The 16933-nt window shown below is 42.9% G+C and overlaps 1 protein-coding gene and 1 non-coding gene across 2 annotated transcripts in view; both read left to right on the top strand.

Annotated features, from left to right (window-relative positions):
- The window catches only part of CNTNAP2 (contactin associated protein 2), a 2167939-nt gene that overhangs the window by 2124570 nt on the left and 26436 nt on the right, over positions 1 to 16933 (top strand). The window contains exon 22 of the mRNA XM_031664956.1: positions 2884 to 3123. Coding sequence (XP_031520816.1) covers positions 2884 to 3123 — 240 coding nt within the window. The remainder of the gene's footprint in view (positions 1 to 2883; positions 3124 to 16933) is intronic.
- Positions 7941 to 8155, top strand: LOC116274845. Its single transcript, XR_004183603.1, has one exon. It is a non-coding gene; the product is annotated as a small nucleolar RNA U3 (small nucleolar RNA).

Raw genomic sequence — 16933 nt, 5'->3', positions numbered from 1 at the left:
CAGGAGACTTAATGGGATACTGCATAGTAAGTACTAAGCACGGTGCCCCCCCCCCAACGTGTACTGCCCTTGGTCTGTGCTCTAATATTGAAGCAGGATATTTCCCTGACCCATTTGCGGGACTTGCAACAGGGGTGCCCTCAATTACCCAGCCCACAGCTTTCAACCCCTCATGGGAGGAAGCATGCATGCGAATGAGGCAGGAACTGGAGTACACGAATGCTGGAACCAGCCAGCCACTTAGGCACTGCCAGGAGCAAACTCCACTCACTTGGCCCCACTGTGCTCCACCCCTTGTGGGGGGAAGCACATGGGTGAGTGGGTGCAGAAACCAGGGTGAGCGCTTTTGAGCGTCAACAGGAATGAACTCTGTAGGCTCCGTGGCAACATCTAGGGGTGGTGCCTGCAACCCCTGAAGCCCCAGAGGGCATGTTACAGTGCTTTTAGCTCTGCTGTCCCCAGACGGCCTAAGTCAGTGGTCCCTCTGCCTTTTCAGTGAGGACAAACAGCAAGTGTGACAGCCTTTTGTATCCACACTAGCAGCGCCCAAGCTCTTGTCCTGCATCCAGGAGAAATGATGTCACACAAACAAATTGAATGATGATAAATGTGGGGATTTTATTGCCAATGAAAGTGGCTCTCAGCAGGAAGGGAAGTTGAAAAGGGGATGGAGAGAGAGGGTAATCTTCTCCTGAAATCCAGCCATCTCTGGCTAGATTCTTCTCTGATGTTACATGTCAAGTTGTCCTTCTGAAGTCAAGCTGCTTCTCTCCAACTTCCAACCGTAGTCGCCAATGTCCAGCTGCTTCTCTTCTCTCTGCCAGCTGAGTATGGGGTTTTTATAGGCACAAGATTCAGTGGGGCAGGGCCATGGGTGGTTTTGGAAAAGGCAACATTTGAGCCAGAAAACAGGGATATAAGTTCTCACTTTGGGCTGCAGTTTCTGGCTTGAGGGTGAGGGTTTGACAGGGACTCGCCCCTTTCTGCCTAGATTTTCTCTGCCACCTTTCTCTACCGTTGTATCAATATTATTCTTACCACATAGCCCTGAGTTGGAACCATCAGGTCCTGCAAACTCCAGAGCATCTACTGTACTTTGGCCCCCCAGGGGAATTGGTCCCAGCCAAGGGTCTCTAGGAAAGGGGCACATCAACTAGATGTGGAACACACTCCAGTTTGGGAAATACTGGTTCTGCCCTCCAGGGCATCAGAATCCTCCTTTTGGTGACCCTGCTGCCTTACAGGAAAGAAACAACAGTTGAAACACTGGGAATTTTCCCCGAAAGGGAGAAGGCCCAGAAAGGAGAAAAGCTAAAGAGAGTGAAAGAGCCCTAAAGAGAATGGAAACGTGAGAGCAGGTCATTCGCCAGGGCTCATTCCTGCCATCCAGCCTCAGCTTCTGCTGCTCAGTGGACGCTTCTGCCAGTGCTCGCAGCCCCACAGGCCTGGGCCTGGACGCCTCTGCTGCCACCCACGATCTCTCCCTGCTCCACCATCGGAACCCCATGCCGCAGGCTCCCTCCCTGGAGGCCACCTCAGAAGGAGATACCGAGGGGAAGACAGCTCTTTAAGAAGTGTGGACTCCATGTTAAATTCGGACCCCGCAGATAGATACGGCTTTGAAACGATTGATTTTCTGTGGTGTCTTAGGGAAACCTGCCCTCCTCAAAGTTGTGAAAATTGTCAGGGACCCTATGACATGGAGCCGGAGTCAGAAGTTTTCTACCCAGATCTCTAACAGAGGAGATAAAACGAACACTGGTTCACGATAGATAACAGAACGGCTTCAGCAAAGGGCAAGCAAGCGAACAAAGATGCTGGAGAAGAACAAGGCGCTTTATCCACGTCCCCCGCAGCACCCTGCCTCAGGCCTGGGGCAAAAGAATCTTCCTGTGAGCCCAGGGAGTCGGCAGGGACATGAGGGGTTAACGCAGCACTTGCTCAGAGCAATTGCGACACTGCCGCTGGAATTATCCTTTTCACACGGTTCCCAGTAGTGGTTAAAAGGCTCTGAGGTCAGTCCACCTGGCCAACTAGCTAAGGGCTCTTAAGCATTTAAGGACCTTTTCAACATTTGTTTCTGTTAGATAGTTTCTAAAACTTGGGACAGAGGGCCAAAAGACATTGATTCAACTGGTATAACAATGTGTGGGTACATTGCCCTTGGTACCTTGGAACTGCCTCTACTCAGTCTCACCTCTGAGCTGAGTAAGTTTGGGAAGATGTTGAGCCTACAGGTGGCGGGGAGATGGTGAGATTCATCAAGGCATGTGTACGTTTGTGACTGGGTTGGGAAAGTTTCCTGACTGCCAAAACCTCCATCAGACTCTAGCAGGGATTCCGTAAATCTCAGAATTCCAAGGGGATTGGATTTTTGAAGAAAGGAGATGTTCACGTATAGGCTACTGGAATTCTCGTTCATTTTTGTTTTGTTATGTTTTGTTTTAAGATTTCTGAAGAAGAAAATAAGTAAGAGATACAAAACAGAACCATAGTTTGCCAGGAGGGCAGAGCAGAGCTGTTTTATTCAATTCGTTAAGAGGGTCAGGGAAGCATCAGAAAAGATGAGAAAAATCAATCAGGACCAAGTCACTGTGGTGAGCTTCAGCAGCATCTGAAGTAGCCAGAATGTACTGAGAAATATATTTTATCGCATATAGTCTTATTTTCACCCTACCATATTCTCTGTTAACACAAGGTTCCTTTAAAGTCAAGTCTGCAGCCCTAAGTCTTATTGACTCGTTAATATTTCACCTAAAACAATGTAACATCTTAAACTGAAACCTAAATGTAAGATTTGGACACAAGCATTCAAAGACAGGTATGTTGTACAGCTGGACTATGGTCAGTCGCATTACATTTTCATTTCTTTTTTTCTTTTAGAGACAGGGAAAATTGACCAAGAGATTCACAAATACAATACCCCAGGATTCACTGGTTGCCTCTCCAGAGTCCAGTTCAACCAGATCGCCCCTCTCAAGGCTGCCTTGAGGCAGACGAACGCCTCAGCTCACGTCCACATCCAGGGCGAGCTGGTGGAGTCCAACTGCGGAGCCTCGCCGCTGACCCTCTCCCCCATGTCGTCTGCCACCGACCCCTGGCACCTGGATCACTTGGATTCAGGTAAAGTCTCCAGCAACCTCGGGCACATTGCTTCATTTCTTTAAACCTCGGTCTCTTGGGACTGTGGAATGAATTTAATAACAGAACCTCACTGGTAATGTCACTGGAGGATTAAGAAAGGTCAAAGGAATGTTGTGAGTATGGAGTTCTCAGGGCAGCACATCTGAAGTACTCAGGGCCAGAAATAAATAAGGTGAAGAATGTAGGAACTATTAACTCTTCAATTAGGTTAAATGATGACTTGCCTAAACTGATGTCTGTGCCACGACTGTGGGTGATTTGATCAATTCACTTTCTCACTTTTGCCTCTTATGACTCTCAATGACTTGCTGTAACATAGTCTGTGTTTTAATTTAAGAAGAGATTTACCTAAAGCAATATAGAGATCCATCTCCTGGCTCTGTATTGACATGAATAATACTGTACTGTAGGCTTCCAGATCTTTAAGAGGTACCTTTAAGCTTGCAAACTCTGTGGATTTAGTCCCACTTCTTTGAGTGGTAAGACATGTAATTTGAAAGCACAGGGCTCAAATGAAAGGATGTAGCTGTTGGCTGAAAAATTAATTGGATGAAAGAGTATACGCATAACCCTGGGTGGCAGACAGCCTATCAAGCTGTATCTCAGGAGACTTAGGTCATACTCCTAGCTCCACCTACATTGGCCTTGGGCAACTCAAGTGACCTGTCCAAGTCTCTGCTTTTTCACCCATAAGGTGAAGAAGGGGAGGGGAGTGTAACCTCTAAGTGAACTCCAAATCCAGCTTTCAGTGGGTCTCCAGGCAACATGTGATGTTGCTGATGCTAAAAACAGGAAGATGAGGCAGGAAGCAACGGCTAGGAGGCCTGGATTCCAGCACCATCCCTGCCTCTCACCAGCAGATTAACCTTGGGCAGTTTTCATAACCTCATTCCTCAGTTTGCCCATTTCCTAAATGGAGATAAGACCTAACTCATGGAATTCTATTTAAAGTGATGTGTTTAAATATGACGTGTTTAATCACAAGCATGTAGCAAGTGTTAAAGTTTAGCTACAATAATATTAATAATTATGGTTGTTACTATATTAGATCCATTTTGCTATAATGCTTGAACGTTGAGTAAAGACTTTGGAATCCTCTCCCCCTACAAACTTGTAACAGTTCATTCTCTAAACCTTGTGCATTTGATTGCTTTAATCATGTTCCGGCCCCGCACATGGTATGTGTGGCTTCAGATCAGCTACTGTCATCGTGATTCCTTGCCAGGGTTGTGCTGCAAAGCTTTGTGAAGCTTAGAGAGAAGCCAAAATTGCCCTGTTGTCAGAATAGCCCATTTACAGACAAAACAATCCTCTTTGTTCCTCACACATGGATTCCTAGAACTGACGCGGGGTGCTATGTGCCAAGGGCACATATGAAGAATTCCCTTTTATGAATGTTAAGATGACACAGCAGGCTGGCTTTTCCTCATGGGCTGGCCTGAACAAAGGAAAGCATTCCTAATGCTGAAAGAAGAAACGTAAGAGTGAAAATACAAGAGGAGAAAAGACATGTCAGGGCCACAGAGGAACAGAGATCTCTCAGATAAATTCCTCTGAATGCCCAAGTAGACAAATACCATGAATGATCTTTGCAATGCAGCAGTCCTTCCGCTGTCAAAGGGACCTACTACCTGAGGCTGTGAGCACCTGTGGTCTAAGTCAGGGCCGAGAGACTAGTTTCTAAAACCTCTAGATCCTACCTTGGGCCAATATGAGTTCCTATGTATTATTACTTAATTAGGAACTTGTTTGTTAAGATCTGTGAGATAAGATCTTATCTATTTTGTTAAGAGTTTTAGTTCCTTTATTTTTAAAAAATCATGCTTTGTGGGTGATAGTTTCTTTTGTCTCAAAAAAAGAGTCTTGCCCAGTTGCCCAGGGTGGAGTACAATGGCACCATCTCAGCTCACTGCAACCTCCTCCTCCCAGGTTCAAGCAATTCTCCTGCCTCAGCCTTCTGAGTAGCTGGGATTGCAGGCACCCGCCATCATGCCCAGTTAATTTTTGTATTTTTGTAGAGGCAGGATTTCACCATGTTGGACAGACTGGTCTTGAACTCCTAACCTCAGGTGATCCACCTGCCTTGGCCTCCCAAAGTGCTGGGATTACAGGATTCTTTTCATTGATTTATGAAAATGTATATAGGGAACACATGTGTTAGTATTTGATGTTCAAGTCCAAATTCTGTAACTCTGGTATTACAGTAGGCCTGTGCTATGTAACATGAGATCCATTTGCAGAAAAATTTCCACTTATACTTGGAGAGTTCTTACCCAGTGTCCAGCAGGTGAAGTATTAATCCAATTGTAATTACATCAATTACAAGGACAGAAAACAGTTGACCAGGTTCAGTGGCTCACATCTGTAATGCCAGCATTTTGGGAGGTTGAGGTGGGTGGATCACGAGGTCAGGAGTTCGAGACCAGCCTGACCAACATGGTGAAATCCTGTCTGTACTAAAAATACAAAAATTAGCCAGGCGTGGTGGCACATGCCTGTAATCCCAGCTACTCAGGAGTCTGAGGCAGGATAATTGCTTGAACCTGGGAGGCAGAGGTTACATTGAGCTGAGATGGTGCTACTGCACTCCAGCCTGAGTGACAGAGAAAGACTCTGTCTCAAAACAAAACAGAACAAAACGACAGAAAATAGTTTACAAACTATAAGGCAGAGGTTTATTTAAACAGTATTATTTGATTTTCCTTTTTTTTTTTAGGTGAATAGGAACATGAGACACAATGTGGGTTGAGGGGCTAGAAGGAGGGACGGAGGACGGATGTAGAAATGAGGGAAGGTTACTTAACAGCAGCCTCCAGTTGCTCAGTGTCAGGGAGGAAATACTTTTCCTCTGTCCTGTTCAGTTCAGTACCTGGGGGCCTGCAAATCAAACTGATAAAAGACAGATTAACAGGTGGGCAGGGGGACCTTATTTGTATGCATATAGGAGCTTCAAAAAGAAGAAACTCAATAAGTAGCTAAAGCTAGAAACTTATATGTCCAGCTTAGTAGGGAAAAGAGGCGGTGGGGGAAAAGGCCTCTATAGGAAGAATACACGAGTTTCTAGAAGAACAAATGAGAGATGAAGAGTTTGGGATGGTGCTTGTTCATACAGGCCTGAGTGATCTCTGCATCGCATTCATGGCCATAAAACTTCCACTGGAGAGCAGACTTATGGTGGGTTTCTTGATCTTCTCCCTGGGAGTAAAAGCCACCTGTAAGAGGGAAGTACGGCAGCCTCATTTTTCCAGAAATCTCTGCTTTTTGTCAGATAAAGGAAGCACCAAGAAGGCTACTTTCTGCACCTATTGAATTCTCAGTGGCTTCAGTTTAAAATAAGTTCCATACCAACTCAGGTTCTAAGTGCATCCCCCACATCAGCAACTGCACTCTGGTTTTGTGAGCCTAAGGTCATCACTCCAAATTTGGACTTTAGGGTTTTGTACTTTTCCGGTAATATTTCATGTTCGACTAGAATAAGATTTGTTGCTATCAGATATTTAAAAACAAAACAGTGTATACACAAAAATGCCTTCCTACCTGTAAATAGCATGAGGTACTTCATTCTGTGTAGGGTTAGGACAGGAAGAAAATCACGTGAGAGCTCGTGAGGCGTGGCTTGACTAGAGGACATTTGGAAGTAGATTATCTTATCTGGTACCTGGGAAGTTTGGTCCTCGACAAGCAGCACTGGGTCTCCTGAAAGCTTTTTAGAAATGCAGACTCTCAGGCCCCCACCCCATACTGACTGAATCAGCATTTGTGTTTTTTAGCATGGTTCCCGGGTAACTTACCACTGCAATTTAAAAGCTCTAATCATGTGTAGTGTGTCTCAATCTTGGAAGCACTTTAGAACTACCTGGGGAGCTTTTTAAAATCCTGATTAAGACTATACTTCTGTCAGAGGTGTCTGAACCAGAGCAACTCCATCTCTAATAGGGGCTGGGTAAAATAAAGCTGAGACTTACTGGGCTGCATCCCCAAGAGGTTAGGGCATTTGGTCACAGGATGAAATAGGCCATTGGCACAAGATACAGCTCACAGACTTTGCTGATAAAACTGGTTGCAGTAAAGAAGCCAGCTAAAACCATCAAAACCAAGATGGCAATGACATTGACTTCTGGTCAGCCTCACTGCTACACTCCCGCCAGCACCATGACTGTTTATAAATGCCACAGCAATGTCAGGAAGTTACCCTATAGGGCCTAAAAAGGGGAGGCATGAATAATCCACCCCTTGGTTAGCATATAATCAAGAAATAACCATTTTGGGCAACCAGCAGCCCTTGGGGCTGCTCTATGAAGCAGCTGTTCTTTTATTCCTTTACTTTCCTAATTGATACAATTTGACTGTGTCTCCACCCCAATCTCATCTTGAATTCCCACGTGTTTTGGGAGGCACCTGGTGGGAGGTGATTGAATCATGGGGGCAGGTCTTTCCATGCTGTTGTCGTGATGGTGAATAAGTCTCACAAGATCTGATGGTTTTATAAAGGGGAGTTTCCCTGCACAAGCTCTCTCTTTGCCTGCCACCATCCATGTAAGATGTGACTTGCTCCTCCTTGCTCCTCCTTGCCTTCTGCCATGATTGTGAGGCTCCCCCAGCCATGTGGAACTGTGAGTCCATTAAGCCTCTTTCCTGTATAAATTACCCAGTCTCAGGTATGTCTTTATCAGCAGCATGAAAACAGACTAGTACACTAATAAACTTGCTTTCACTTTACGGATGCACCCTAAATTCTTGGATCTTGTGTAAGATCCAAGAACCCTCTCTGGGGGTCTGGATTCAGGAACCCTTTCTGGTAACACTTCCATGCACCACTTCTACAGTTTCTTACCAGAGAGGTTTCTCTGAACTTGTGGAGCAGCGGAAACCACGAGGAGGAGGCTCAGCATTCACTCCTGAGCATGAAGCCAGCTCTTGGTGGTGCTTTTCGGCAGTTGCCTTTTGCCACTGACGATCACTCTTCTTTTCCTTTGGGAGAGTGAAAGGGAAAGGATGCCATCTGAATGATTATTTTTTAAAAAGAAAAATCCCAATATCTAGTCCTAAACCCCAGACAGACCAAATCAGACCCTTGGGGGGATGCGGGGGACATGGGTGTGTGTGATGTAAACCCCCCTCCCCAGGAGTGTCCAGTATGTGACCAAGGTCGAGAATCACTCACCAAATAAAAGGGTCCCTTTGGTAAATAAGGTTACCAAAGGAAAAAACTGAATACCCAAATACTGCCCAAAACATGGTTTATGAGAAACAGTGAAGCCTTTAGGTGGTGAAATCAGAAATAGAAAGGCTGTACCATCAAGCTTACAAAGAGACAGGGCTCTCTGGCCATTTTATAAGGAAGCTCACCCAGATAGAGGAGACGTTTTTACCTAAATCTCAGGAGAACTGATCTGCCTATTTGCAACTGGAAAAGCAGACTTGAAACAAACAAATGAACAATACATTTGTGGTGTGAGGCAGGACTTGGTGGCTCCAGTGAAAGCACCTCCTTATGGAAGGGGCTGCATGCCAGGAAGGAACCTCAGTTTGAGGAAGATGTCAAATTATTGCTCAGTGTTTTGAATTGGCTGCTAACCTACTTTGAAAGATAGAAAAAGATGCTGCTTTAAAATGAGGGCTGTGCTTTTCTGAAAATATAGCAGGTGCCTTGCTGTGAAGAGTAAGGAATCATATGGCCTTAAAGGGATCTTGGTGATCAACCAGGGCTAGACAATTCATACCTATACCAGGATGTTTGTAGGAACTTGGTATTAGAATTGAAGACATCTACCCATAGGTCTTGTGATCTTTCTGCTCCCATATGTGTCTTTCTACTGTCTGAAATCATATTAAATGATAAAAAGAGAAAATAGGTCCTAAGGTATGCTGTCTCCATGTAATAAGATTCTTTTTCTCTTCTGTAACACTACTGACTGAGCTATTTGTTACCTCTCCAATGCCTTTTGGGCTCTATCAATCAGTGTTTTCTAAAATGAGGGACATTTATGGTTGGTCAGGTTGTACACTGTACAACTACAACAGATGTCATTTGTAGTGCAGTCTCTGGCTTCTGGAGCAGTGCAACATGTAGCTAGGGGGTCATGATTATGGGATCAAAGAGACATGGCCTCATGTAACATACAAAGCAAGTCATTTCCTGTTCATTTGTCTTTCAACCCTTATGATTTTGTAAAAGAGAAAGTCTCTATTTGATTCTCACATGCCTTTAACACCTCCCCCATGACTGTATTTCACCTTATAATAAAGAGAGAACAGGCTTCTGGTTAGTGCCTTGACAGGCAATAGAATTACTCAGTAGGCAAAAAGCAGCAGAAACCTCGGCAGAGGTAAATGCCCCTGTCTGACAGCTTTGAAGAGGGCAGTGGATCTCCCAACACGGAGGTTGAGATCTGAGAATGGACAGACTGCCTGCTCAAGTGGGTCCCTGACACCTGAGTAGCCCAACTGGGAGACATCCCCTACTAGGTGCAGACCGACACCTCACACCTCACACGGCAGGGTACACCCCTGAGACGAAGCTTCCAGAGCAAGAATCAGACAGCAACACTCGCTGTTCAGCAATATTTTACCTTCTGCAGCCTGTGCTGCTGATACCCAGGCAAACAGGGTCTGCAGTGGGCCTCAAGCAAACTCCAACAGACCTACAGCTGAGGGTCCTGATTGTTAGAAGGAAAACTAACAAAGAGAAAGGACACCCATACCAAAACCCCATCAGTACGTCAGCATCATCAAAGACCAAAGGCAGATAAAACCACAAAGATGGGGAAAAAGCAGTGCAGAAAAGCTGGAAATTCAAAAAATCAGAGCGCATCTCCCCCTCCAAAGGAACACAGCTCATCGCCAGCAACAGAACAAAGATGGACCGAGAACGACTTCAACGAGTCGAGAGAAGGCGGCTTCAGTTGATCAAAATTCTCAGAGCTAAAGGAGGAACTACGTAACCAGCACAAAGAAACTTTTGAAAAAAGATTTGATGAATGGCTAACTAGAATAGCCAATGTAGAGAAGTCCTTAAAAGAACTGATAGAGATGAAAACCATAACACAAGAACTACGTGACAAATGCACAAGCTTAAGTAACCAACTCGATCATCTGGAAGAAAGAGTATCAGCGATTGAAGATCAAATGAATGAAATGAAGTGAGAAGAGAAGTGCAGAGAAAAAAAGAGTAAAAAGAAATGAACAAAGCCTCCACATGGGATTATGTGAAAAGACCAAATCTATGTCTGATTGGTATGCCTGAAAGTGATGGGGAAAATGGAACCAAGTTGAAAAACACTCTGCAGGATATCATCCAGGAGAACTTCCCCAACCTAGTAAGGCAGGCCAACATTCACATTCAGGAAATACAGAGAATGCCACAAAGATACTCCTTGAGAAGAGCAACTCCAAGACACATAATTGTCAGATTCACCAAAGTTGAAATGAAGGAAAAAATGTTAAGGGCAGCCAGAGAGAAAGGTCAGGTTACCCACAAAGGGAAGCCCATCAGACTAACAGCAGATCTCACAGCAGAAACTCTACAAGCCAGAAGACAGTGGGGGCCAATATTCAACATTCTTAAAGAAAAGAATTTTCAACCCAGAATTTCATATCCAGCCAAACTAAGTTTCATAAGTGAAGGAGAAATAAAATCCTTTACAGACAAGCAAATGTTTAGAGATTTTGTCACCACCAGGCCTGCCCTACAAGAGATCCTGAAGGAAGCACTAAACATGGAAAGGAACAACAGGTACCAGCCATTGCAAAAACATGTCAAAATGTAAAGTCCATTGATGCTAGGAAGAAACTGCATCAACTAGCAAGCAAAATAACCAGCTAATATCACAATGACAGGATCAAGTTCACACGTAACAATATTAACCTTAAATGGAAATGGACTAAATGGTCCAATTAAAAGACACAGACTGGCAAATTGGATAAAGAGTCAAGACCTATCAGTTTGCTGTATTCAGGAGACCCATCTCACATGCAGACACACACATAGGCTCAAAATAAAGGGATGGAGGAAGATCTACCAAGCAAATGGAAAACCAAAAAAAAGCAGGGGTTGCAATCCAAGTCTCTGATAAAACAGACTTTAAACCATCAAAGATCAAAAGAGACAAAGAAGGCCATTACATAATGGTAAAGGGATCAATTCATCAGGAAGAGCTAACTATCCTAAATATATATGCACCCAACATAGGAGCACCTAGATTCATAAAGCAAGTCCTTAGAGACTTAGACTCCCATACAATAATAATGGGAGACTTTAACAACCCACTGTCAACATTGGACAGATCAACAAGACAGGAAGTTAACAAGGATATCCAGGAATTGAACTCAGCTCTGTACCAAGCGGACCTAATAGACATCTACAGAACTCTCCACCCTAAATCAACAGAATATACATTCTTCTCAGCACCACATCACACTTATTCCAAAATTGACCACATAGTTGGAAGTAAAGCACTCCTCAGCAAATGTAAAAGAACAGAAATTATAACAAACTGTCTCTCAGACCACAGTGCAATCAAACTAGAATTCAGGACTAAGAAACTCAATCAAAACCACTCAACTACATGGAAACTGAACAACCCAAAATGAAGGCAGAAATAAAGATGTTCTTTGAAACCAATGATAACAAAGATACAACATACCAGAATCTCTGGGACACATTTAAAGCAGTGTGTAGAGGGAAATTTATAGCACTAAATGCCCACAAGAGAAAGCAGGAAGATCTAAAATTGACACCCTAGCATCACAATTAAAAGAACTAGAGAAGCAAGAGCAAACACATTCAAAACCTAGCAGAAGGCAAGAAATAACTAAGATCAGAGCAGAACTGAAGGAGATAGAGACACAATAAACCCTCCAAAAAATCAGTGCATCCAGGAGCTGGTTTTTTGAAAAGATCAACAAAATTGATAGACCGCTAGCAAGACTAATAAAAAATAAAAGAGAGAAGAATCAAATAGATGCAATAAAAAATGATAAAGGGAATATCACCACTGACCCCACAGAAATAAAAACTACCATCAGAATACTATAAACACCTCTACACAAATAAACTAGAAAACCTAGAAGAAATGGATGATTTCCTGGACACTTACACTCTCCCAAGACTAAACCAGGAAGAAGTTGAATCCCTGAATAGACCAATAGCAGGCTCTGAAATTGAGGCAATAATTAATAGCCTACCAACCAAAGAAAGTTCAGGACCAGATGGATTCACAGCCGAATTCTACCAGAGGTACAAGGAGGAGTTGATACCATTCCTTCTGAAACTATTCCAATCAATAGAAAAAGAGGGAATCCTCCCTAACTCATTTTACGAGGCCAACATCATCCTGATACCAAAGCCTGACAGAGATACACCAAAAAAAGAATTTTAGACCAATATCCCTGATGAACATCAATGCAAAAATCCTCAATAAAATACTGGCAAACCAAATCCAGCAGCACATCAAAAAGCTTATTCACCATAATAAGTGGGCTTCATCCCTGGGATGCAAGGCTGGTTCAACATACACAAATCAATAAATGTAATCCAGCATATAAACAGAACCAAAGACAAAAACCACATGATTATCTCAATAAATTATCTCAAGGCCTTTTCTGCAAAAGGCCTTTGACAAAATTCAACAGCCCTTCATGCTAAAAACTCTCAATAAATTCGGTATTGATGGAACATATCTCAAAATAATAAGAGCTATTTACAACAAACCCACAGCCAATATCATACTGAATGGGCAAAAACTGGAAGCATTCCCTTTGAAAACTGGCACAAGACAGGGATGGCCTCTCTCAGCACTCCTATTCAACATAGTGTTGGAAGTTCTGGCTAGGGCAATCAGGCAAGAGAAAGAAATAAACGGTATTCAGTTAGGAAAAGAAGAAGTCAAATTGTCCCTGTTTGCAGATGACATGATTGTATATTTAGAAAACCCCACTGTCTCAGCCCAAAATCTCCTTAAGCTGATAAGGAACTTCAGCAGTCTCAGGATACAAAATCAATATGCAAAAATCACAAGCATTCTTATACACCAGTAACAGACAAACAGAGAGCCAAATCATGAATGAACTTCCATTCACAATAGCTTCAAAGAGAATAAAATACCTAGGAATCCAACTTACAAGGGATGTAAAGGACCTCTTCGAGAAAAACTACAAACCACTGCTCAGTGAAATAAAAGAGGACACAAACAAATGGAAGAACATACCATGCTCATGGATAGGAAGAATCAATATCGTGAAAATGGCCATACTGCCAAAGGTAATTTATAGATTCAATGCCATCCCCATTAAGCTACCAATGACTTTCTTCACAGAATTGGAAAAAACTGCTTTAAAGTTCATATGGAACCAAAAAAGACCCCGCATTGCCAAGACAATCCTAAGCCAAAAGAACAAAGCTGGAGGCATCACGCTACCTGACTTCAAACTATACTACAAGGGTACAGTAACCAAAACAGCATGGTACTGGTACCAAAACAGAGATATAGACCAATGGAACAGAACAGAGCCCTCAGAAATAATACTACACATCTATAGCCATCTGATCTTTGACAAACCTGACAAAAACAAGAAATGGGGAAAGGATTCCCTATTTAATAAATGGTGCTGGGAAAATTGGCTAGCCCTAAGTAGAAAGCTGAAACTGGATCCTTTCCTTACTCCTTATACGAAAATTAATTCAAGATGGATTAGAGACTTAAATGTTAGACCTAAAACCATAAAAACCCTAGAAGAAAACCTAGGTAATACCATTCAGGACATAGGCATGGGCAAGGACTTCATGTCTAAAACACCAAAAGCAACAGCAACAAAAGCCAAAATTGACAAATGGGATCTAATTAAAGAGCTTCTGCACAGCAAAAAAAACTACCATCAGAGTGAACAGGCAACCTACAGAATGGAAGAACATTTTTGTAATCTACTCATCTGACAAAGGGCTAATATCCAGAACCTATAAAGAACTCAATCAAATTTACAAGAAAAAAACAACCCCATCAAAAAGTGGGCAAAGGATATGAACAGACACTTCCCAAAAGAAGACATTCATACAGCCAACAGGCACATGAAAAAATGCTCATCATCACTTGCCATCAGAGAAATGCAAATCAAAACCACAACGAGATACCATCTCATACCAGTTAGAATGGCAATCATTAAAAAACCAGGAAACAACAGGTGCTGGAGAGGATGTGGAGAAATACAAACACTTTTACACTGTTGGTGAGACTGTAAACTAGTTCAACCATTGTGGAAAACAATGTGGCAATTCCTTAAGGCTCTAGAACTAGGAATACCATATGACCCAGCCATCCCATTACTGGGGATATACCCAAAGGATTATAAGTCATGCTGCTATAAAGACACATGCACACGTATGTTTACCGCGGCACTATTCACAATAGCAAAGACTTGGAATCAACCCAAATGTCCATCAGTGACAGACTGGATTAAGAAAATGTGGCACATATACACCATGGAATACTATGCAGCCATTAAAAAGGATGAGTTTGTGTCCTTTGTAGGGACATGGATGTAGCTGGAAACCATCATTCTCAGCAAACTATGGCAAGAACAGAAAACCAAATACTGCATGTTCTCACTCATAGGTGGGAATTGAACAATGAGATCACTTGGACACAGGAAGGGGAACATCACACACCGGGTCCTATTGTGGGTAGGGGGGAGAGGGCAGGGATAGCATTAGGAGATATACCTAATGTAAATGATGAGTTAATGGGTGCAGCAAACCAACATGGCACATGTATACATATGTAACAAACCTGCAGGTTGTGCACATGTACCCTAGAACTTAAAGTATAATTAAAAAGAAAAAAAAAAGAATTACTAGGATGTAAAGTCTTATCAATATATTTATTTAAATAAGAAATTTAACGAATTGTGTGAAAATAAGTAAATAAATAATACTTGGATTTTACAGTATATGTCAAGAAAAATGTGAAGGTGATTTTCACCTGACTGGAGTTTGAGAAACACCAGGCAGTAGAGAAAGATCACCCCAAGCACTGGGGCCTAGCATGGGGCTTTAAGAACACATTTTTATAGGGGGATGAGGTAAACAAAAGACTTACACATTATTATTTAAGTTGACTTGATTTAAACCAGTTCTGCTCTATTAGAAACCGCCACTCTTTTTTTCTTCCTAGTTATTTCCCTCTTTGATAATAAGTACAGCCTGTTTCTAAACCATTATATGGTCCTTAGGAATATTTTTAGAAGAGTAGTTACAAGGTAGAAAAAGTAACCCCCAGACCTGAGTTAAGGTTTATTTAAAGGTCACGGAATGCCAGGCAATTGCCGTGATTCACCTCTCAGAATTATGGACTCTGTTGTGTGTTTTTTCCTTTTTGTCTAATTTAGGGAATCTTATTTGCTTGGAATGAAAGGACTTGCCAGCAGGAAGACAGCCACAGATGGCAGTGCACGTTCTGTAAAATACAAAAACAAAACAAACACCAGAAAAAAGAAATCCAAGAGTCTGATCCCATAAATTTCTGCACTAAGGAGCAACTCCAAGCTGCACACCAAGCTGTTTGACAAGGCGTTTGTGTTAAGCTTTAGGATGTTTTATCACATTCATGATATTGGATGCAGAATACATCAGACCAAAGGCCACATCCTAGGATCTTCTTTAAAATATCATTAAAATAGATGAAGCACTTTAAGATGTAACGTTTCATTTCCTAAGGGATCTTCTAGTTGTAAAGACTGCAGCTTATTATTATTATTATTATTATTATTATTTTGCGATGGAGCCTCGCTCCGTCACCAGGCTGGAGTGCAGTGGTGCGATCTTGGCTCACTGCAACCTCTGCCTCTGGGGTTCAAGCAATTCTCTTGCCTCAGCCTGCTGAGTAGCTGGGACTACAGGCATGCACCGCCACGCCCAGCTAATTTTTGTATTTTTAGTAGAAACAAGATTTAGTAGAGGCCAAGATGGTCTCAATCTCTTGACCTCGTGATACACCTGCCTCAGCCTCCCAAAGTGCTGGGATTATAGGCATGAGCCACCTCGCCCGGCCACAGCTAGTTATATTAAAGGACTTCTAGTAGGTCCAGGCTAGATTCTCAGCACAAGTTGCATGCTATATGATGTGGTGCATCTCACCCCAAAAAGGACCTGGGAGTCGGCTTCTGTAAGTTGCTAGTAGGTAAATTCACAGCATCTGCTGTAACCTTATCTGGTTCTCTGCCCTAATGCTAACTGCATCTGATACTGAGAGGTCCTTGACCAGGAATTCTCACAGCTTCTCTGACAGGGAAGTGGGTAGGACATGGAAAATCCGGAAGCAGGAGTGGAGGGAAGAGAGTTAACACCCAATTCTCCACCTCCCCAGGACCAAGGCCAGGATTGTCAAGAATCCAGGGTTGAGAATCCACTGCCAAGCTGGTCCGGTGGATTCACTCAGGTTGGCAGAGTGGCTGAAAAACCAGCCCTCTTAGGCATGTGGGTCTTCTCCCACATATATTAGGAACTAGATGGAACTTGGTACTTGGGATCACTCAGTGTAACAACCCCATACCCCTATTAGACTGGAGTATACCCAACACTGAGCTGGGAATTCAGGCTTCCTCTTCATCACATCAGACACTTTATCACTGGCCACAGTAGACTGATTTCTGAAGGCCTCTTACCTCCACTGTTATGACTTCTGAGGCGTTGATTTCTGTCTATATTCCAAGTTTCCTGTCTATCATCTGGCCATAAAATATTTTTATATCTTCATGTGCAAAAGAGTTATGGATATAACGAACATTTTGAAATTAT

The sequence above is a fragment of the Papio anubis genome, chromosome 4 (assembly GCF_008728515.1).
Source record: "Papio anubis isolate 15944 chromosome 4, Panubis1.0, whole genome shotgun sequence".
Taxonomy (NCBI): Eukaryota; Metazoa; Chordata; class Mammalia; order Primates; family Cercopithecidae; genus Papio; species Papio anubis.
This window is presented reverse-complemented; position numbering and strand designations above follow the sequence as displayed.